Below are 24,422 nucleotides of genomic sequence, written 5' to 3' on the forward strand. Positions count from 1 at the left end.
TTCTTCTTCTTTATAGGACCTATCCAGAATAGTAAGCTAATACGTAGACTTACCAGAACCCTTGAAGCAGTAGTGAATGAGACTACTTCTGCTCTAGGTAACTTAACTGAAGAGCAATCTGCTATGAGATTTGTCGTGCTCCAAAATCGTCTCGTTCTTGACGTCATACTGGCCGATAGAGGAGGAGCATGTAGAGTCATCGGATCTAGTTGCTGCATTTTCATTCCTAATAACGCGCCGTCTGTTTATTCAGCTATAACCAGACTTCATAAAATTGCCCATCAGTTACACCAGAATCCAGGCACCTGGACATGGTCCGGTTGGCTCTGGAGTATCATATCTGCCTGGGGATGGAAAGTATTGTCATTTCTAGGTATTGCAGTAATGATCATATTCAGTTGCTGCCTCTGTATACAATGTGGCCCTGCGATTTGCGGCATCTGTGCTACCTCTTGTATTCCTAGTCCTAAATCCCGTTCCAAGACAATTCGAGACGAGCAAATGATGCTATATGAAATGATAGATGGTATCATGAATATTGATGTTTCCTGATGGAAACGTAGGGCACAAGGAGGGAATGTGGAAAAGTAAATTTTGCCATGTTGTATGTGCCTACGTGTTCCCCATCTTATGTTATATGTGCATGATCGATATGCATGTATTCCCCTCTGATCGATTAAGGACGCAATTATAGTTGTGTCCATCTCTAGTATGCCAGTTTCCAGTCTTCGTGAAAGCTACGAGTATTAGACCTATGTTGCCACGTTTTACAGTGTGCACGTTAATTCAGAATAAAGTCCCCGTTTCTAGGCCTCAAAAGGGCCCGGACTCAGATTCAGCTCCTGTCTCCTGAAACCTCTCCGAGGAGCGATGCAGCCCCCACCTGTATCCCTGACCCTTCGCTTACTTCATGCCTCGCAGTGCCCGGCCCGGCCTGGCTCTGCCTCCCAGTCTGCCAAGAGTATGTTATGCTTCTAGTTATCAGTCCAGCCCTCCTCCTCTGCATTCCTAAGCTACTGCCTCGCATCAATAGTTTCCGTCATGGTCTAGCCTTTATGTCTCCATGTAAGAGAAATACTGTATTAATATTCATAGAATATTCCTAGCACCCGCAATACATGTAGAATTATGCATGCACCAGTCTTAGTATCAAGTAGCCTTTGCCCTGATAACTTTTGGATTCTATCAACATGTACTCCAAACACCAGATACTAGATATGCCTTAGGTACATGTCGCTCTGACACTCCAGACTTTAGTCTCCTCTTCTAGCGCAGAAGTCATAGCCCCCAGTTCCTCCCTGATAACACGTCATTGCCCGTTTGCGCGCACCACTAGGTTAAAGGTCCCAGCTGCTCAGGTAGCCCCCTCCATGTTTCCGCCCCGTTTATGACATATTCTGTTACGTTTACATCACATGTCTATGTATACGCCCTGTACACGCCTCTTGTTACACCCATTTTGCTCTTATCTTTCGCGACTGCTACAAGCCACGCCTACTGCTACGCCTACTGTATTGAATGTAATGTATTTGTTAAAGTATATATATATTGTGCACCCATGTTAAATGTTAGCCTGCCTGCCATTTTCCCTGCCCCCGGCAGCTGCCTTCATTCCCTTCCCGTACAGGCTGTCCTGTTCCTGTCCTGTTATGCCTGATTAAAGCCTGTGACTCAAGATACCTCGAATCCTGACTCTTATTTATTGAGCTATCTGTTCATATGAGTATCCTGAAAAATAGAACCGGTAATTAATTATTTATTTACCACACCTCACCAGCACTATTTGATTTGCGGGCCTCCACGGGCTCCTAAAACAGACCAATGGACAAGGCCTGTTGATCAAAACCCCCTCTGTTTTGTTTTGTTTTTGGGGGTGAGGGGTCAATAGTCTGTATCAGTCTCAGTTTCAAAGCCAGACTTGAAAACAAGCATTGGCATAGCCAATAGGTCTCGCTTTTGGGACCATATAAATATTTAGTTATGCAGCACAATATCCTTGGTGCAACAACATTAATTGTTGCATGGCTAAACACTATATGCCAATGCTTGTTGACAGTGCAAAGAAACAATAAATTGCTGCTTTACTTTATCCCAGTCGATCAAGGCCCATGACTTTCTACTCCCAAGAACGCAAACAAACCCAGTCCTAGGTGGTCTGTGCCTCTGTCTTATCAAAGTAAGCTATATGGAAATAGAAGCAGACAACTCATCTACTTAAATAAAATGTGAAAATGGTTGATTCCAGTCTGACATTACGTATCTGCCCTGAGTGCTAGTGAGTGGACTCAAGTAGTTGTCTCCCTCCCACACAGAAGGCAGATGTCAATGCTGTGTCCATGCCGTTCTACTGCCGTTACTGGTACTGTTTGTGTACTGCCTGGAGCCTGTCACAGCAGAGACGTTGTGAGGGGAACTGCTCCAACCTATTTCCTTTGAAAGTGCAAAGAACACGTTTTCATGGGACCATGGGACACAGGGTGACTGCAAAGCACCTGTATCGTAATGATGACCATGAAAAAAAGACGCCAACTGTATAAGAAATAGAGTGAGATAGCAAGAAAGGGAATACAAGAGAATAGAATGAGAGAGAATCCATTAGAAAATAAGACTACGAGAACACTACAAGCAGGAGAAGTACAGTAATGTAAAGATTTCACAGAATTCCAAGAAACAGTTCAAGATCCTATTGCTCTTTAAACCACGGGAGCTCCTGCTGCTCTGTGAACAAAAGTTGAAAACTACCCACCGTTCTCTAATCCACTTTTTGCATTAGATGTCGAATAACCAGCCATTCCATGCGCTGAAGTGACTTGACATAATCCAGAACAAACATCTTCCATTTTAAAAAAGCGGTCTCTTAATTGATCGTGACCTAAATCTCTTGTCCACTGCCGTTTATTCTCGCTCGAAGGATGTTCTCGGAGCGCAGCTAGCTCTGTGTGGTGCCAGTCTGTATAGTGTGGGTTGCACCACGGGAATCACAAACTCCCCACTTTAGTAGCTTAAGTGGGTGAGTGCCACTGGGGCGTTGGTGTAGCATACACCTTTACTTTATTTATTTCTATTTTGACTTTGATCAAACGGGCTCCACCTCATAAAACCTCATTAAACCACTGAAAGGGAATAGCATGGTAAAACTATGGAGTGGGAGAACACACGTGACAAGAAAACATGAAATCAAAGACCGGGGGGAGCGGGGGCAGAAAGAGGGATAGATGGAGGGAAAGATGATGAATACACGGAGCAAGACAGATGTGGAGAAAGATGTAGAAATAGACGGGTGGGAAGAAATACAGAGAGATGGGTGGATACATGAATAAATGGAAAGAGAAAAGTAAGAATGGATGGAAAGAAGGGTTTAAGGGGTGGAGAAAGGATGGTCCAGAAGGTTGAATGGAGAGATGAATGGATTGCTGGCAGAAGGAACCAAAAGAGTGCTGGCCTCTTGCCTCACGCACTCTCTCATTGCTATTTGGGATAATGGTCATTGAGGGAGATATTGGACTGCTCTGGCGAGCCACAGTAACGTGTACTCCCAGCCTGCTTTAGAGTGAACAGAGACTTGGCCCTAGCACCCAACAGCATGCTATGGAATAAGCATCTCCAAACTATCACCATACTTTGTGACAATCAGATGTACAAAAAACAAAGTATGGCTAGGAATATTTTGGTCCTCTTATAACCGAGCTGCTGATAAATACACAGTGTTAAGTGTCATCGAGGGTAGTTTCCTACAACACACTCTAGACTAACGGTGAAGGAAACAAGGAGCTGTAAGAGCGACTCCATCGCGTCGTAGCCGCGATTAATCCGCCTGAGCCAATTAACAGATCATATCGAGCGTGCGTGCAGCCACCGCGGGGGCCCTTTATCGTTACAGTTTAGCGGACTGTTTTCAGCAAAGTAGGAAGATCGAATCAAAATAGAAGATAGACTAACTTTATTGTGCTGGCGGCTTCGTTTTGGGATACTACTTCAAACAATGACGTAATCTGACGATCAAGCATTTAGCCATTTTTTTGTTAAGAGTGAACTTTTCCTTTCTTCCCTGAACGGACTGCAAAGATGACGTATTGATAAATAAGCAGCAGGAAGGCACAAACAAAAAGGAACATACACTGTTATAACAAGCGAACCTCGTAATGCATTAACAAACAAATGCAACAAATTCTATTTCATTTTATGTAGCACAAAGCCGCTGCAGTTGGTCTCCAGGTGTGTGATTAGCACCAATTGAGTGGAGGGAGGAGGGGCTGGGCCGAGGAGAGCGGTCGCAAAAGTTAATTGCAACAGATTGTGACAGCGCGCACTGGGGAGAGCAGTCTGCTCTTTTTTAAAGCACACACTTGTGCCGCCACAAGCACGAGTATGTGATTGGAAAAAGAGCTGTACAATGGCTAAAGGTCTCCTATGCAACGCATGCGCGCTGCATAGGCGAGACCTAAAAACGTGCTACTAGCTACAACGTTTGGGCGAACATTTCGAGGTGCACCCGAAGAGGTAAACGCCAGGATTAAAGGCGTGTGACCGCACGACAGTGGCCTAAGTTTTTTTTCTTCAAAAGAGCTGACAGGGCTTTGGATCCTTCAGCAAAGGAGCATAATGGAGACCCCTCTGCAGCCCCCGAGGTCCGATGGGAGGGGGTCCTAATGTACCTTGTTTTGGAGAAGGCCCCCTCAACACTTTAGCCTTGCCATTGCATGCTGGCAGAACGTGTACAATGGCAAGCAATATGAAACAGTTTAGAGCTCAGGAAAGCCACTCTGCTTTCCCGAGCAATAACAAATAGAATTACAAATCTGGTAAGTAAATATTGCTGGCAGACAGAGGCCCAGCGAAAGTGCATGGAAGGGGCTTAACACAGGCAGGGCGCATGGGGGCCTCTAACCCTTTAGAGGGGACCTCACTCCTTCGGGGGCCCAAAACAAGTGAATATCCGTTCAGTTTGAGAGACTCTGGGGCCTACCTGCCACTTTACATTCTGCATGGGGAAGCAGTCTTTTCGCATTACGCCAATGAGACAGCCTCGCAGACTGGGCGCTTACTGTGAGGAGGCTGAGGCGCACAACGCTCGGGCAGGTGGTGTTTACATTACATATTTCCCTCCACTACCCCCACTGATCCCCCACCACTCGCTGGCGTGGGCCCTGCGTCTTGTCAGCGGATGCCAAGCCCGCCGAGAAGGGGGTGCAAAAGTGCCCACCAGCTCTGTGGCTGGAACAAGCCTGCGACCACAGTCCTCAGGAACCATGAGCTCAGGGGGAAGGTCACCACAGCAGCACGGGTGCCAGCTCCCTGAAGGGGCACGTCTCTAGCTGGCAGAGGCGTCTAGCGATGGCCAAGGGGCATTACAGACGCAGCCCCTCCCTACAGCCTTTCTGACAGTCCAAAGTAATAACTGACCAGCTGGCACGTCGGTGATTCTTGTGCCGGGGATGCTGGCAGTGCCAATGGGCACGTATATCAGGGAATGAAGGCGTGCTAGCCAACTTTCCTACCCAGTTCTCACTCGAATCTGTATGGAGACACCCCTGCATTTGTGTGCCGTGGTACAAAGTTGTACAAAAGGGGGTGGTGAGGGAAGGCATGGCTTGGCAGTTCGGGCTGGACTGTTCCCAAGAGGCACAGGGTCAGACTGATTTGCATATGGCAATGTCTGAACTGGGGTGGCAGAGTGGGCTAAAGAACGGTGATGGATTAAACCCAGATCTTTTGACTGGGTGTGAGTGTTTGATTGGTTCAGATGCTCCGTCCAACACCACCCCCTTTTGTACCGTGGTACAAAGTTGGCAGTGCTAACGAGCATTTCAAAAGGGCAGTGAACCAGTTCCCACTCATCGTATGTACTACATGCCCCAAGGGGCACTTTAAAAGATCATACGTGCCACCCTTCCCGTAGGGTACTTCATTCTAAACCGCATTAAGTCATCTCGAGACGGCAGTGTGGGCAAAACCCGCGAGCATGTGCGTAGAGTACACAACTAATTATGCCCCAAGCCCAGGCTGGCACTTCTAGGAGACACAGTGTACAGCAAGTCCTCTGCTAACAACACAAGCACGTGTAAACTGGCATGGGAAAGTCACTCAAGAGATGTCAGGTTACGACAACTCCAGGGTGAGATAGTATGGTGTGATAGCAAATGCGGGGGGGGGGGAAGGAGGGCGAGTTTACACCTGCCTCACTAAAGAGCCTAGAGACCAGGTGGCTAGCTTCCTGAAGCTAAAGCTGTTGCAGTCCTCAGCCCTTCCAGATGTCCCCTGTTGGAGCAAAGAGTGTACCCACCGCTGTATTCTCAGAGTGAGAGCATAGGACACACCCACACCTGTCTCCTGCTGTGGTTGGAACCAACCTAGGGGGCCAGTAACCGAAAATAAGTAGGGAGAAGCAGGGCATGGCTTTAAGTTGGGCGGGTCCTGCCAGTGCTTCGCACTTCCAGTAAATGAAAAGGCACCCCGACCCATTATTCATGCCATTAACTTTACATGGAAAACATTGATTTCTGACAGTGAGGGCAAGAACCTTTAAGGTGATCCAAGTCAGCGACTTAGTCCCTGTTAAAGTTTGTTCGCTTTATTTAATGGTGAAGTATGTGCGTGCCTCTATTTCCTAAGAATATTTTCATATCTCAGATGTGTTTCAGTAATGTTTTTCATGCATTGTACAAATCTTGCATAACCGCACTGCAAGCCCAGTCACCTCAAGATGTCTGTATGAGTTCAGGGTGTGGGTGATTGTTCATGACTGGGCACGATTGAGAACTGCAGCTGAGGTTGAAGGCAGTTCGACTCGGACAGCCTCGCATAAAGGTGTTCTTAGTAAATGCTCATTCAATCCTTGGCCTCTCTACTGGGCGCACAGAACGATGGCCACATGTGTTCTAATTGTAACGGCAATTTTATGAGTCTTCAGGAATCCAGTGACCCCGTGCGCCGCTGAGCTCCGTGACTGCTTCACAGCTGTTGTGAAGACTTTTTTCATCTGCTTGTTAAATAAACAAGCAGCTAAGAAAAGTCTTCATGACAGCCGTGAATCAGGCGAGCCAGTCCAGCAAAAAGCCAGGGAGGCAACGAAAAACCCTCCTTTCCAATGGACAGCCAGCCTTTACCATGAACGCTGACGCTACCCAATGGAAATGAGGGGCGGGGCTAGAGTCCCCTTCTGGAATCTGACTTGTTCACTATAGCTCTCGCAGGCGGGGAGCGCATGCGCGCTCCAACACCAGCCGAGACCTAAAAACTGCAACTGCCTTCACTGCAGGGTCAATTCTCTGAATTATCCCAAAAATAGTATGCAAACTATATATAACACCGCGGCCTGGCACAAAACCTGCCTGCTCAACTAAATGAGGGATCAGAGGGGCCAAACAATTGGCCAATATCTTCCCAAAGATCTTTGTGTCTACATTTAAAAGAGATAGTGGCCTATATGAGGAGCAGGCCTCCGGCGGCTTGCCAGGTATCAGTAATGTAACAATCAGGACTTTCCTTAAAGTTGGGGGCATCTCCCTGTCGTCAGCCATTTCCTCATATAGAGTAGTTAGATGGGGAATGAGTTCTTCTTGGAACGTTTTATAGAACGTTACAGTGAGGACGTCAGAGCCTGGGGCACTGCCTGAGCGCATCGACATAAGTGCAGTGTGTATTTCCCCAGGGTTCAAGGGGGCCATCAGATGCTCCCTGTGTGTATTAGAGAGCCAGGGCATTTGGATTTATTCCAGATAGTGCCTGATCGACTCCTCATCTGCTACAGCTTTAGCGGTGTACAGGTTGGTATAATACCTCTTAACCGTGTCAGATACCTCTCCAGGGGATGTAAGTTTGTGCCCTTCCTCATCTATAATTTCCGCGATTATGGGAGCCTCTAACCTGGGTATTGTAAGCCTCGCAAGTGTGGCTCCCGGACGGTCCCCCCTCACTGCATACCCTTGCTGAAGCATATTTGCCAAGGTGTTTTACCTCTCCATCTGCTGTTCTATGAAAGTTCTCTAGAGCAACTTTAATTTCCTTAAGTATCGCAGCGTCTCTAGTGCGTTGGTAGATTTGTTCGAGACAAGGAATGTCCCTCTCCAATCTCGACAACCTGTCTCGAATGTTTAGCTACTGTCATATCCCGGATGTAAACCTTGAAGGTTTCCCAAACCGTGGCGAACCTGTCCATGGAGCCCACGTTTGTTTCAAAAAATATTTCTATGAGCTGTGCCAATTCCGACCTAAACACAGGTTCCAGATGCGAGAGCGGGGGGGAGGGGGGGGAAAGGGCGACAGTGGACCCCAGTTGGTGCAGTACTGACTGTGCTGAGGCCCAATGTTATCCAATGGGGGATAGGGGTCCTCGGGTTGGTAGCTGCTTACAAGCAAGCCACAAGGTTGTGGGAGCAAAGCTCCTGGACTTAAGCTAAGGGCAAATGGGGGTTCAAGGCAGCACCAAAGGTACACCCTCATCGGCACTAGGGCCACCGGGTGCAGGTTTGTCATCGGGGTCCGGTTATTTTCAATGAGGAGTCTCCGGTTTCCAAACACACTGCAGGTTCAGAGGCAAAGGTTTCCTGGGTGCGACCACCACTTGGAAAGGTAAGTTGGGATGCTGCGGGTTGGCAAGACACCGTCGGTTGGGCCACCCAAGGCAGTGGGGCGTCGGGTGCAGGGTGTTTTTTAGGGTCAGATCTTACCAGCTCCTGGTCGCGGTTGGGGGGATCTTCCCGATTGAGGCTGCAGGCATCGGCTGGAGGCTTGAGGCAGGTCAGGGGTCACTGGATCTTGGGTCTGCATTTGCGGGCGACATCATCGTGGTGTTGGGCCACTTGAACTTGGGCGGTGGGCAACAGGTGCAGAGTGGTTGAAACTCGCTGATTCCCTGGAGTCTGTTGGTGAACAAATCCAGTGTTCACGGGAGACAGTCTTTTCTTGGGAAGGCAGGGCAGGTACGGTCGAAGGCGGCGAAAGAGGTCGGCCCGAGTCAGGTTTTGGTTTCGACCCCGAAGGTTTCGGCTCGGTGCCTGATTGTGGACGACTCGACCCCGAGCTGGAAGGCTTTGACGTATGTTTCAGTGTTGAGCCCGAAGGTGGGGCGTTGGAAACATGTTCTCGTTGCAGACCATGGCCCGAAGGCAGAGGTGGAACCGGAGCCTTTTTTTGTCGGCTGAGTTGGACTTCGGGGCAAGGGTGGATTGATACTCCCGACACGCTGACCTTGCGGAATATCTTCGTCCACATCAGAGGCAGACTCGGAGACAAGGTCCTCTTGTTCTTCCTCAGCCCCTATGTGATATCCGGTTTCTTGTTCGGAATCTTCTCTGGAGAGGTCCGGAATGGAGCTGGTATTCTGAGACTGCATGTTGCGACGTAGAGCGTTTTCTTGGAGAGGTAAGATTTACATGTGTCGCAGTCTTGTTTGTTGTGCTACGGAGATAAGCACAGGTGGCACACTTCGTCTGGGTTGGTGCGCGGGTACTGCGCGTGGCACATAGGACAGATTTTTAATGGAGTCCGTTCCATCGACTGCAAAGCGGACCGACGGCCTTCCCCGAGTTTCCCGATCAAATGGTTTTTTGTCCTAATACGATACGCAGAGAAAGGGAAAATGGGGTTGAAAACAATACCGTCGCATTTAGGTGGATTGCACACTGAGGGGGAACCCGAGAAACGGTGTCGGAGTGCAGCAATGCACGTCCGGACTCAATGGCGGAAAAAAACAATCTAACAATGGAGTTGATGCCCAGGGGCACTATCACTGAAAGGAGGAGTCACCTACCTCGTGACTGGAAAGGCTTCTTCAAAGAAAAACAACTTGCAACAGGAGTTTGCAAAGCATGTGATCTACAGCTCACATGCCTCGAACATTCATTTATATGTATGACGCTAATGGAACTGCAAGGAAATTCACCCCACAAACAGTTTGTATCCTCAGGCAGCACAGCACCAAGAAAACCCTACTCCACAGAATCGAATGCCTTTATAGCATCCAGCAGGATAGCGACTATTTCCAAGTCTGCATCAATTTGATGGACTAATGTCACAGAATCGAATGCCTTTATAGCATCCAGCAGGATAGCGACTATTTCCAAGTCTGCATCAATTTGATGGACTAATGTAAAAATTCTGTGGAGGTTATGGGAAGTTGATAGATTGGGGATGAATCCTACCTGGTCAGGTAAGACTAGGTCAATGAACATGGGGAGCAGCAAAAAAGCAATTATTTTAGCAAGAATCTTACTATCGATATTAATAAAAAGGCCAGTGGCCGATATGATTCATATTGATGGGGGGACTTTGCCTGGGATAAGAAGGTTGATCGGTAGGGCTTCCTGCCTCCCAATCAATCAATCAGGATTTATAAAGCACAGCTAATCACCCTCGAGCGTATCCAGGCAATGAGGGCATTGTTGCGTCGGATGGTATCAATTTAACATCCAGGTCTTGAGTCCTTTCCAGAATTCCAGAAGAGAGGATGAGGTCCAGAGGTGAAGAGGGAGGATTTAGCATTGAGGTAAGAGAAGGAGCGTCTTCCACTGTTGCTTCGGTGGATAGGGCTGGGGGTGGGTGGAGTGTGTGTATCTGGAGGGTTGGTGGAAGTTCAGGCGGTGGTTGATGTATGCTGGTCCTTGGTTGTGTAGTGCTTTGAAAAGCGCAAATCAGGAAGTTGGCCCTTGTAGTGAAGGGATGTTCTGAAAGCGAGAGAATGAGCTGAGTGTTGTCTGCGCAGGATGCATTTAATTTTATTAGAGTATTTCTTACAGAACATAAATGGATATTAATAGACCAAAAATATTCCTTAAGTGGTCTGAGATCCTCCTTCGGACAGCCGAGGCACTCTACCAAGCAGATTACCCTAGACTCTAATAGCCATAAAGCATACTTATGTATTGAAAACAAATCACTAAAAAGATTCCAATAAGTCAAAACTCTTATAACCATGAACAATATCTTATTCATTCTGTTGCACAAGATCATCTCATGGTATCTTTTCTAGAAAGAAAGACCAAAAATACAATATGGAAATACATTTGCATTACTTACTGGAGGGAAATAAGTGCCCTTGGTGCTTGAAGAACTGCTAGAAGATGCTCCAGTTACATGTGCCCTGTCGTAGGGAGGTCCACTACTTCCACCCATAATGCTTAGGGAGCTGATCACAGATTTACCTCGAGACATTCCTACAAAATAATAAACATATACAAACTAAGAAAAACGTTGTTTCTGTAAAGTGTTATAGAATCTTGAACCAGAAATACCAGGGGAATAACAGTGGGAGACAGTGTGGGAGATTGCAATGCAAGGTAACAAAGTCTGACTAAAGATGGAACCAATTTTCACCTTTATAATGCCATTTCTGTAATGACTCTTAACTGGTTCTGACCTTTGGAAATCTAACATAATGGACGGTAGAAACAAACAAGGTTCATTCAAAGAAGAGCTTTCACCAGGACTAACTGCAGCAATTCTAGATATTCTTTTTGCCTCCATATTTCATTAAATTTATTTATAAAGCCCAAAACGATCATTACACAAAGCTTCCTGGCATCTACTATCTACTGTCAGGCCAAAGCCCCAAACTTAAGAGGCCAGATAGCAGATGGTGGTTTTCAGAGCTTTGGGAAGTGAAGTTTCTCAAACTAAGTGCAGGCCACGAAAGTGAGAGTCTCAAGGTTTGAACACTAGACACCTGAAAGAACTGCCATTCAAACTAACTACCCTAACAAGGAACATGCATAAATCAGGAAGTGCAGCGAGCTGGCTAAGGAATGTTTCTCAAATCTTTTCCCAAGGCAAGAGCTGTCAGCTCTATAACGGACATTATGAAACAGCCAGGCAACCTTAAATAAAATTATCTCCGTCACTGGCAACCAGTGGGAAGTACAGTTAAAGCTCATCAATCCAGTTGCTTTCCTTACAGCAAAATTTCAGGGCAGCTGTAATTTGGCTAAGGCAGATTCCCAAGCAACTACATAAGATGATACACTAATAGATTATGGCTAACCTATTGATGGATATGTTGATCTGAAAGCACGAGAAGATAGTATGTAATCCATGCACTGTTTTATCTTATTCAGTGCTATAATCGGTTTTTCTTTATTAATAAAAATAATTTATATTAATAACATATTGATGGATATAATTCTGGAGTGGAAAGCCTTAGTGAGAGTAGGTACAACTTCCCCAATTAGGTGTAACATGGTGAAACGTGGATGAGGTCGCACTGACTGGTCATCATCAAGCCATACACCTAAAGGTTTTACTTCTAGAACCCCAATGTACGAGTTACTTACCTTCGGTAACGAAGTATCTGGAAGAGAAGATTCTAGCCGCAGATTCCTCAAAGTAGAATTATCCCTGGGCGCGAGACTGGATCCGAAATTGTTTTTGCCACAGCATCCCTGCGCGCTGGGGTGACGGCATCACGCAACTCAGCCCTGGCGTTGTCCGCATACGTGACGTCAGCGAGGTCACATAAGACCCACCCCGGAGCGCCTACGTCAGTTTTCTTCGGAGAATTTTTCCGCGCCACAACGCGGAGCCAACAGACAAGACTGTGAGAGTAAAGGAAGTGTGCGACTTTTGGGACCTTATAAGTATTTAGTTATGCAGCACAATATCCTTACATCAACTGCTGCATGGCTAAACACTAAGCACGGGGATGGGATGGGAGTCTATCCCAGAGGCTGAAGGAAGAGGAGGAGAGGCGGCGCAACACAGGAGGCGGCTGAAGGTATGTTTTTATTTTTAAAATAATATATTATTTCGAAAACCCCCAAGCGACCTCCCGGGTGACCCCTCCTCCCACCCTACCACCTTTTATTTATGACGGCCGCCATTGGGCAAAAGCCACAGGAGTAAAGGAGAGGAGGAAGGAGGGCAAAGGCACACAGATGGAGGGTGAGAGAGGGTGGGTAAAGGCAACACAAACTAATGGAGGGGGAGAGAAAATATGATGGAATATGTCTAATACAACTAAAACAAAAAGTCCGAAAATATAAGTGAGTGCACTCTGAAAAAAAACCTTTAACTACTGTGTAGCGTGTTTGAAACAGTAACAAAGAGAGATACGGAGAGAAGGGTCGAACGTCACAGGGACGGACGTTGGGGGTGCAAAGGCAACACAGTGGGAGAGAGGGCAACATGAAGAAAGATCATTTCCGCAATACAAATAAAACATCAAATGTCAGAAAAATATAAGTGACATACACACTCTGAAAATAAACTTTCTTAAGTATGGTGTAGTGTGTTTGAAGTAGTAACAAAGATAGAAATACTGAAGAAGGTGTCAAAAGCCACAGGAAAGGAGGGTGGGAGGGAGGTGGGCAAAGGCAACATGGACCAAGGGAATGAGGGTGGGATGGAGGATGACTAAAGGCATACCGATGGAGGGTAGGAGGAAGCGGGTAAAAGCAGCACGGTCTGATGGAGGGAGAGAGGCAGCACAAAGGAATATCATGTCTGCAATACAACTAAAGCAATAACAGTCAGAAAATGTAACCAACATGCACACTCCGTTTGGTATGGCCTTTCATTGTCAATAAATACCTCAGTGAGACGACACTTCTGTTTAACAAATCAGTGCATGTACTCCAGGCTTTAAACCTGCTGTCTGACTAAAACCTTTCCCTGGCCGAGATGGATAAGATGAGTACCACTGGGAGCGAATTATAAATGGGCCTATAATAAGGAACGGTTTGCACAGGGATCCTACATTTTCTTGGGTGGGCTGAAGTGCGGTGAATAAAGGAGAGAGAAGGTTGGGGAAATGAACGGGGCAGCGGGCGGGTTTTGTTGCTGGGGGCCGGTAGTGCTGAGGTTGCGGCGCATGGAGAGGGGGGGTGTTTTGCTTGGGATCACTATCAGCACATGTCCTTTCTCTCTGACTGTTCAAATTAACTATCAGATGAACAGGACGGGTGCAGAGTGGGCAATCAGAGTACATAAACACAGAAAATGGTAAAAGAGTGGGTGGGGGGCCTACACCACGAGCGCAGTGTGGTATACCAAAGCAGGATTACTGCAGAAGGTAAATAAAATGTGTATATACTTCACTCCCCGCACTATCTGCTGATTACCAACAGCAAAAAGGTGTGTTTCAGAGGATTCGGGGAGCCGCTGGTGTCTTTGGTAGCGGTTCGAGGCCCAGTCTTTATGCCCTCGGCCTTTCGTCCTTCTGAGGCCAGGGGAATCAGCGACAGTTCATTGGCAGCCACGGTGCCTGCGGGCGCTCGGGGTGGGCACAATCAGGGGGCATTGGGGTTAAGGGTGGGTGGTTGCCTATGCCAGTCAAGTATGCGCGAGGGCTGGGAGGTGGCAATTTGGGCGCCATTCATAGAGGATGGAGGTGGGGCTGGGCTCTGCCAACTAACGGGTGGCTAGCGGTGAGGAATTGGAGATGTCTCTTCGGATACGTGCACAGCAGATCAGTGGTGTGACCTTGCACCGCGGACGGCTCCCACTGACCACTGAAAGGCTCTCACAGGAACGTGGGCCGGGTCCGGGTGCAGTTGGGCGATTGAAGTGTAATGGATGGCTCAGCGTGCCTTCATACTTGCACAGGACGATAGGGGGCAGGTATGACGCTCTGAGGTGTTGGTTCTGGGTCTGGCGTAACGAAGGTTAGAGGATTTGGGAGTTAATGACATGCTGGGCGCCAGGGGCGGATGAGGTGACAGGAGGTCCAGGAGGAGAAGGGCGCTCTTCTCATTAGTACCTAAGGACCCACAAGAAGATGTGTGTCGGTTTATAGGTCACAATAAAATTGTGTTATAGGAACGCAGGGTTTAAGACGCTAAGCAATAACGTTGGCCAGTGGAGGGGTAGAAGCAGCGCGAGTGGGTGGTACCTTGTCTCTGGTGATGTTGCAGCGCGAAGGGAGCACGGTTGGAGGGAGGAAGAGCACGCCAGGGGGAGCGGTGAGGGTGGAGGGGAGCACTAACTTAAGCAGCTAGGGAAGAGGCAGTGTTGGGTTTAGTCACAGGGTGAAAGGAGGGAAAGGGTCATCCGAGGAAAGGAATTTCCCAGATAAGGAGAGCAGGGAGGGCAGGGAGGGCCGGCTATGGCATATGGGGCGGTCTGGCGAATTGGGTCGGTACGGGGTGGGCGGGGGCTGCTCCACCAGGCACGGCAGGGAGCACCAAATACATGTGTTTTGGTGGTGTGAGATGCAGGGGGGAGGGGGCGGAAATGGGAAGAGTTGGTACAGTTGGGCATGCAGCTCCGCGTTGGGGTGCGGCTGGGACAGAGTGCCGCCTTTCGGTCTATACACAGGAGAGCATGGAGGATTGCAAGCATGAAGGATTCCGAGCATGGAAGATTCCGAGCAGGGAGAATTCCGAGCAGGGAGAATTCCGAGCAGGGAGGATTGCGAGCAGGGAGGATTGCGAGCAGGGAGGATTGCGAGCAGGGAGGATTGCGAGCAGGGAGGATTGCGAGCAGGGAGGATTGCGAGCAGGGAGGATTGCGAGCAGGGAGGATTGCGAGCAGGGAGGATTGCGAGCAGGGAGGATTGCGAGCAGGGAGGATTGCGAGCAGGGAGGATTGCGAGCAGGGAGGATTGCGAGCAGGGAGGATTGCGAGCAGGGAGGATTGCGAGCAGGGAGGATTGCGAGCAGGGAGGATTGCGAGCAGGGAGGATTGCGAGCAGGGAGGATTGCGAGCAGGGAGGATTGCGAGCAGGGAGGATTGCGAGCAGGGAGGATTGCGAGCAGGGAGGATTGCGAGCAGGGAGGATTGCGAGCAGGGAGGATTGCGAGCAGGGAGGATTGCGCTCCCCCTCCCCCTGTGTTTGCTGCTCCATGGCGCGGTCAATAAAAAATGGTCTGTGTAGGGTGGGAAGCGGCCGCATCTCTCCTTTGGCAGCAGGAGCAGGGCCCTCGTGCACGGGGTGGTTCAGTGTCCCCTCAGGGCCCGGATCGGTCCCCTCCATCACCGGTGGGGGTTGGGGTGTCTTCAGCCCTTAAGCAACGAAGGACAGGGGGACCAACGTGCGTATGGAGGAGGTGCGTGAAAGTGTGGAATTCCCATGTTTACCGTTGGAAGCAGGATGGCTCAGGGCACAGTTCTAGGAGCTAAGCCTCCCTGTGAGTCCAAATGCTGGGCACGCACTGACTGTTTACAGGACTTGTTTGGTCGTGATAAGTACTGGTATTCTCCCATTAAAGATATATGGGAAGAAGTGCATGCAATAAATGTGTAGATGACTCGTTTGATCTTAAGTTCTGTACTTTCCCATTCAATATATATGGGAAGTGCGCGCTCTTACCATATACAGGACTTATTGGTCCTAATAAGTACTAGTACTTCCCCAAGTGCTGCAGCAGAGGTGCAACTAGCAGGGTGTCTGGGACACAGTGTTGGTGCCCACAGATGTTCGAGAGGAATTGCCTGAGCTGGTTTTCCTTCGTTCAAGTGCAGCAGGTTCCTGATGAGGACCCGACATTGAGGCATGTGTGCTGTGTTGAGAGAGTGTTTTTGAGGGTCCTAGTTTTTTGGTCCTGTGTGGGAAGCGTGTCCCAGCCTTGTCACAATGGAATGTGTAGGACTGCCGCGGTGTCTGATGTGCGGCCATCATGGGATGAGCATTTGGGGTGAATGGGAGAATATGTGTGCAGAGTTTGTTCGTACTTACAGATATGGTTGCAGCGTGTAGATAATACCTCAGACTGTTAGTTGTTTGGAATTTCAACTCACAGGATGATTTTGTTGCGGGGTCATTTGCATCTTCCATGCTTTTGTGTGTACATCCAACATCTAGGGGGTTTGGGGGAGGTGTGGAGTTGAGAGAATGGGATAGGGTAAGAGAGAATGGCACGATGGCGCGGGATGAATGGCACTAGGTTTACGAGGCGCTTCGTGCGACGGAGGACAGGGGGAGGTTTAGGAGCCGGGATATAGGACGCTGGGGTTTGTGACCTCCCAGAACCCACTGCCCTGGCATACTTCAGTCACCCCTCTAGCTGGGTGCCCTATGCCAGAGGTGTGGGCACAGGTGCATGAGCCCTGTGCCCCTACAGTACCCAGGGCCATTAATGGGCACTGTAAGTGCAGTGGTGCCATTAAGAGTACATGGTGCTGGGAGGTTGTCATTACGAACTCCACAGCACCATAATGGCTACACTGAAGACCGACAAGTTTGGTATCAAACTTCTCAGCACATTAAACCTGCACTGATGCCAGTGTGGGATTTAATGTAAAATGAAAACCTAACGTACAATCCACATCTGAGCTGAGTGGCTGCAGAGGCTGCCACAAAGCAGAAATGTTGCTGGACCCCTGGGTGGAGAGCCCCCCCACTCTCCTGGGCCTGCAACCATGCACATCCTGGGCGAGGTGCTCGGTCTCCTCCCCCAGGATGGGCAGGGGGAAGCTTCAATGGCATACCGCCTCTGTGAACTTCTCCAGACCATTTGCTGTACCCAGCAGCTGGCCCCCACCATTCATGACCCCCACTCTGGCGGAAAGACTGGCGGGAAAAACTACGTCAGGAAGGGGGGGGGCAGCCTGTGCCAACCCCACCCCTCAGGTGGGGGAGACTAGGTGAAGCACGACCCCGGGCTTCGGCCATCTAGAAGATGGGGAGCCGTGCCCAATCACAGCTAGGCTCCTGCCCCCCCTCCCACAGGAGTGGAGTAGGCAAGGGGGTGTACCCACCCCAGGACCTATTGGTCCAAGTCCTTGTCCTACCTGTAACGCCCCTAAATTCAGCTTTCTAAACCTTCCTTCTTCAGATCCCGATAAGAAAAGAAGAAACAAGAACAAGAGGAAGAAGACCCGCCGTGCAGCTGCTAACAGGACTACAACAACTGACTTGGCCCCAGCCCTACCGGCCTGTCGATCCTGGAACCTGCTCCTGCCTAATCCCGGCGACTCCTGCGGACAGCAACCGTGGGACACCCAGAGGACCTGCCTGCCTTGACCCTCTTAAAGCCTGGGACTCCCATCAGCGGAGGCTCTGCTGCAACAACACCTCTGATGCCAGCCAGGAAGCTCCGGACCAACCCACTATTCACCAGCCGTGCCCGGCCCGTGCAATCCAGGACCACGAGGACATCCCCCCGGTGACTGGGACCCGAAGTCCAGTGCCCAAAGACCCTCCCCGACGACGCCTGCAGCCTCAGGACAGAGGACCCCTCCGACCGCGACCAGCAGGGGGTAAGATTTCCCGACCTCTAAAGACACTCCTGCACCCGGCGCCCCACGGCCCCCTGTGTCCTACTCCTGGGTGCCTACCTATCCTTCAAGATCCCAATTTACCCCTCGAAGTGTTGGTTGCTCAAGAAAATCCTTCGTCCCCGAGCCTGCAGCCTTTGTTCCCTTTTCAAGTTCCTCATTGAATCACATTGAGCACTGACGGCTCAAAAGCACCCTGCACCGAGCCGGCCGAGTGCCCCTGGCAGTGCAACCTGTACCCTATCCTACTTCCCCATTTGCCCTGAGCAAGGGACCAGGAGCCCAGGAGCCCAGCTGCCACAGCTGTGTGGCCTGCTAGCCAGCAGCCACCAACCGGAGGCCCCCTTTCCCTCATTGGATAACATTGGGCCTAACTACCTCTGCACCCGGCCACCCCTGTGCCGCTGGGGGTTAACCGACTGTACTTACCTGACCCTGGGGGACCCCTGAGTCTATGCCTAGAACCCTAACTTCACCAGCCAAGTACTCACATGGAAAACGATAACTCACTTACCTACCCATTGGATAACATTGACTGGTTTGACTCGAAAAATCTTCTAAGTGTGAAGTTTTGGACACTAAAAATATTCATATAAAATCACCCGAATTCAGACGTACTCACCTAGAATCAGGGGAGAAGCCAGTACTGTACCTTGTAGCCCAGTACTGAACCGCAAAAGTAATCCTTACTGGGTTTACTAGTAACTTGTATTTTCTCCATAGGAATCCATTGTCTGCTTTTCTATGATATTTTTTCGAAGTGTTGACTTTTGAAAACTAGAAATCTTCATTAAAAATCAAACGAAATACTGAAACGTAATTACTTACCTGTTTTGAGTTGAGACACCAGTGCTGGCCCAAGGAGAACAGTACTGGATTACAAAAGTAACAAGATCGTACTTTACCTGCAACCTGAATTTTCTCCCATTGGATAACATTGCCAGATTCCTATTGAAAAGTTTCTAAGTGTGAACTTTTAAAATAGCTTTTTATTCCTGAAAAATCACTACAATACCTAAAACGTTTTTGCTAATCTGTTTTCAGCTTAGACCCCAGGACGGAACCTAGGAGCCAGTCCGGGAATTATCAAAGTAATCTACAAAGTAATCAACTGTGTTTATATAAGGAAATCCGTTGAGCTCAATGCTAAATTGTGTGTAGAATTGTGTTGCCTACTGCAACCGCTGTACCTATTGTCTTTACAAAGTTTATTGCCTTTCTGCAAAGTACTCATCTGAGACCTCTCATATTGAGAACAGTATATTTTTGATACCTGTTGGTTCTAGAAATAAAACAACTATATCTTTTGATATAAAAACAATTGGCCTGGAGTTCAGTCTTTGAGTGTGTGAAACCTTTTGCTGACTGAGTGTGTACAACAAATGCTTTACACTGTCCTCTGGTACTGCCTTGCTGCTCGACCAAGCTACCACTTTTAAGAGTAAGGTCAGACCTGACTTTAACCTCTGTTATACCTCTGGGGTTGGTGGACTCTATACACACTGTACCTTATTGTGGTCCAATATATATAGAGTCACTTTCTCACAACATCCTGTCAGAAAGAGCAACAAAATCCACTCACTGAAGACATAGGGAGCGAATGCATAAGACCAAGCCAAAGGTCCTCGCAGAACGGGGAGCAAGGGCGGGCCGTGTAGGAATCTGCGGCTAGAATCGTCTCTACCAGATACATCGTTACCGAACTTAAGTTACTCGTACATCTGATAGAGACTACAAGCTGCAGATTCCTTAACGTAGAATAGATACCCTAGCCCTACCCAAAGGGAAGGAGGGTCTGCGAGAGGACCCCACCAACCTGGACATAATAGGGGGTCCCACAAGGGACGAGGGCAACGGACAGGCAAAAGAGCACTGTCCTCCCCAGGCAAGGGGATACCCTGCATCCAGAAGACCACCAACCTCAGAGGGGATGCGGGAAGACAAGAGAGGCAGCTCGCCGGCCATCAGTAGGAGAAACGAGGGCAAAGCGAAAGGAGGCCGGAGCGCCCCGCATCCATTCAAGGTATTAAGAACCTCCCCCAGAAGCCCCAAGGCCCAAAGAAGGAAGGGGAGCACCTAGAAAGAAGAACCTAGAGACTCCAAGGAGAAGAGGTAGAGCAAAGGCAAGCCCCCGCACTGGGAACACGGCCAGTGAAGAGGGCAGCTGAGCCTAACACAGCCAGAAGGCAACAGGCCAGACAGAATGGCGCCCTCAACAGTAGGGCAGGCGGAAGCAGGTAGGGTAACCCAAGATCACACAGGAAGAACCGCCCAACACCCCGCAGGACAGACGGCGTTCCAAGACGGACAAGGAACTCAAGAACCAGCCCAACCCTTAGGGAGGACAGGCAGAACTGAAGGCGAGGCCCACTGGAAGAAGCGGACAAGGCAAGGAGGACTGTCCCGCCAAAGCGCCAGAAGGCCAAATGGTGCATAAAAACAGTAGGACGGCACCGGCAACACCACAGAACGGTGCACCCAGGGCAATCCAGACGCCAGCCGAAGACGGAGACCAGGAAGGTCAAGAAGGACCCACACAGCCCAAAAAGAAGTCTAACTAGGCAGAGCCAGGCCGCAAAGCCGTAGACAGCAGGCCAGACCAGGCCAACAACGCAGCGACCCTGGAGAAGACAGCCCGGGGCACAACTCAAGCCAATCCAGAACTACCAGCAAGTGTATCACACCTGCAACATACCGTAACGCCACGGAGAGCAGAGGCCCGAAAGCGACCACACCTCCCCAGCACATGACAGAACTATATGATAGCTACCATCACCCCACATAGGGCGACCCAAAACATGGGAACCCCCTTAGGAAAAAACATTCCGCAGCAGAGGACAACAGACGGCTTGTCAATCAGCCAATAAGAATAACAGAAGGCCCAGTCTCAGGGCCAACATGGCTTAGAAAAAGCTAAAAAACAGTCAAAAAAGGGCCGGCCAGTAACCAACAACACCATAGTCCGTAAAAGGACTAGAATGCACAGAAATTACACAGATCACCCAACTGGGGCGACCTGCCCCAATGGAAGAACACCTACCGAAAACCAGATCAACTCACAGGTCACTGAGGGGGAGGAAGGGGAGAAGAAGGAGGAGGAGGAGGAGGAGGAGGAGGAGGAGGAGGAGGAGGAGGAGGAGGAGGAGGAGGAGGAGGAGGAGGAGGAGGAGGAGGAGGAGGAGGAGGAGGAGGAGGAGGAGGAGGAGGAGGAGGAGGAGGAGGAGGAGGAGGAGGAGGAGGAGGAGGAGGAGGAGGAGGAGGAGGAGGAGGAGGAGGAGGAGGAGGAGGAGGAGGAGGAGGAGGAGGAGGAGGAGGAGGAGGAGGAGGAGGAGGAGGAGGAGGAGGAGGAGGAGGAGGAGGAGGAGGAGGAGGAGGAGGAGGAGGAGGAGGAGGAGGAGGAGGAGGAGGAGGAGGAGGAGGAGGAGGAGGAGGAGGAGGAGGAGGAGGAGGAGGAGGAGGAGGAGGAGGAGGAGGAGGAGGAGGAGGAGGAGGAGGCCTAAGCCCCGCCAAGAACCTCTGAATGGCCGAGTCCGCAGCGGCATGGAACAGAAGAGCAGAGGATCACCAGCCCTTCTCTTACATTCTCTGGGAACACACTGCCCCAGAACCAGGAATGAGGATGAAGTGCGACCGAAGAAGCCATGGCACGACCAAGCACCTCAGAAATGTCCAGAGCGGAGCGAAGTATATACGCCGCCAGCTCCCGGTCATCCAACACATGGTGTCTCAGATTCACACAGACCCTCCTGAGAGGCGGCAGACATAAGGGACTCCGCCGAGTCCCACAAGCAAGAAGTGGCCCTAGCTAAAACACACAAGGTGTGAAGAGCCCGCAGAGCAGCACTGGTGGAGGCGAACACATTACGCCCCCAGGAGTCAAGCCAGCGGGCCTCCCGCGACGGGGGAGACAAAAGCGGTGGCAGGGAGGGGAAGGCATTCTGTAAAAGAGGGCCCCTGGTAGAAGGGTGGAGGGAAAGACACACCAGATCACACAGCGCCGGATGGTGGCGGTGCAGAAGGTGTTGAGGCACCGGGTCCCCCGTGATGGGGCGGCCCCAAGCCCCGAGAAGAGAATAATGAAGCGAACCCTCGAAGGGAAGCAGCAGCTCCCTACCACCAGAACCCTGATGGAGGACCCCCAGAAGATCCGTGGGGAAATGGGCAGCTGGATCACCCATGCGCAAGATTGCCACAGCCGTGGAAATAGCACCCACCTCTGTAGGGCCCCGCGGTGGAGAGGATGTGACCCGACCTCCTGCGACACCACAGGGACACCCGGAGGAGTTTGCGGCGAAGCAGAGGTGCCATGGTCCGAAGGTGGGACCCCCGAAGGGCCGCACTCCAACGGCACCACGTCCTCCGAACCTGGATCCGAGACAGTAGGCGCCGGGGCCGGAGCCACCGCGGAGGGCCCGGCACACGGCAAGGGATCCGCAGACGTCCCGGAGGGAAGGAGGAGGAGAAGCCAGCGAGGCCTGCAAGGCCGCCGCTTGTGTCTCCATCTGGGCTCTAGACGCCCCCACACCAGGAAATGGCAGAGAGGGGAACGAAACGCGGGGCCGCACCACCCGCGGAGAGCCCACGTCCCCAACATGCCGGGAACCAGCCCTCGGGGACAAACTGCGACACTTACAGACAGGTGAGCAACGCTCTTGCGACCTGGGAGAAGGGCGACGTCTAAGACGGAAGTGACTATTACTGAAACCCTCCGCAGGGGCCGGGCGTGGAGACGATGCCGACCTGGACATGCGGGCTGACAGAAGTTTCATCTGGCGCTCCCGCCGGGACTTCAGTTTCATCTGCTGGCATGCCTCACAATCAGTGGAGTCGTGGTGTTCTCCAAACACCACATGCAGATGGTGTGTGGATCCGTCACCGACATCCGGCGTGCACAAGACGAGCAGGTCTTAAAGCCCGAAGGCATTCTCACACTGTTCCCCCACACACACAACAAGCGAAAGGGAAAGGCCCGAAACAGGCCAGGATAACGATCCGGATCTACGTTGCACGCAGAAAAGGAAAAAACTGACGTAGGCGTGCCGGGGTGGGACTTATGTGACCTCACTGACGTCATGTACGCGGACAACACCAGGGCGGAGTCGCATGATGCCGTCACCCCGGTGCGCAGGGATGCTGTGGCAAAAAAATTCCGGATCCAGTCTCACGCCTGGGGATAATTCTACGTTAAGAAATCTGCGGCTAGTAGGCTCTATCAGATATGATGGTAGGCAAGATATTGTTTTTAAAAGATCTTTATTTTTCCCAATAATCAAAACTACTTAGATGATAGGGCATGTAAAGCATCAAACTAAATGCACAATGAGACAAGTGCCATCGGAAAAAGAGAATTGAAATCATAGGAGGCTATCAGATTAGTGAAGGAGCAAAAGTAAATGTTGAATAGTATAGTAGAAAATTAGTAATAAAGACGTACCCACAGCCTTTGGCATACCCCTCCACACTAAAAGGGAGTAAATTCACTTAATACATCAGTGGCTGATTTTGTGAACTTCTCACTATGGATTTGGGACTCTTGCTAGTTGCTCCTGCAGGTAGTTTTCATCCTGCGTAAAATATAATGCGTATATGTCTGGCTTTGCCTGCTGAAGCTTCATTTGAGGCTCGTGCAGGCCAGGACATTGATAGGTCTCATTGCACATACATGCAGGACATTGATAGGTCTCATTGCGCATATATGGCACAAGCTTCTGCATTTGGGCAGCACGACCTGGTACCTGAGTATTTACAGTTGCCAACTTGCAAACAGGATAAAAGTGTCTTCTCCCTGTGTATCCACTCAGTTCAGAACCTTAACATCTGCATCTACGTGAGATCGCTTTAAATGGTAATGCACACTTGACTTTTTAACCTTGCCACGCTCTTGATTTCCACAGTAAAAGCTGCTACAATCCACACAGTTGAAACTAATTCAATAAAGATTTACATTTGTTTCATTGTTTCTTTGACATTGGCTCCAAAATAATTTCTGCAATGGTGCTTCAGGTGCACTTCCTTGCCAGTCTGGGAAGTGAAGATTTACTACAAAACATATTTCCTAAAGATTTTAAGGAATTATATTTTACCAATGCTTCTTCTTGCTGTTTTAGTAGTTCTTTTATCTGCTTGCTATCTTTTATTTTGTTTCCATCATTGTAGCTTGCTTTCATAAGGAGGAGGTTGTGTAAATTAACAAGCAAATGTTTTTACACTGATAGGACTGCACTGTGGGTAAATATAATTGCTGCAGAAAACTGGATGCAACCAGTTTGTCAAAC

The 24,422-nt window shown here is 49.8% G+C and overlaps 1 protein-coding gene across 1 annotated transcript in view; it reads right to left on the reverse strand.

Annotated features, from left to right (window-relative positions):
• The window catches only part of LRP6 (LDL receptor related protein 6), a 1,212,873-nt gene that overhangs the window by 116,597 nt on the left and 1,071,854 nt on the right, over nt 1-24,422 (reverse strand). Inside the window, exon 21 of the mRNA XM_078673499.1 lies at nt 11,017-11,153. Within this exon, the coding sequence (XP_078529625.1) occupies nt 11,017-11,153 (137 nt within the window). The remainder of the gene's footprint in view (nt 1-11,016; nt 11,154-24,422) is intronic.

Source organism: Lissotriton helveticus, chromosome 1_1, assembly GCF_964261635.1.
Source record: "Lissotriton helveticus chromosome 1_1, aLisHel1.1, whole genome shotgun sequence".
Classification (NCBI taxonomy): Eukaryota; Metazoa; Chordata; class Amphibia; order Caudata; family Salamandridae; genus Lissotriton; species Lissotriton helveticus.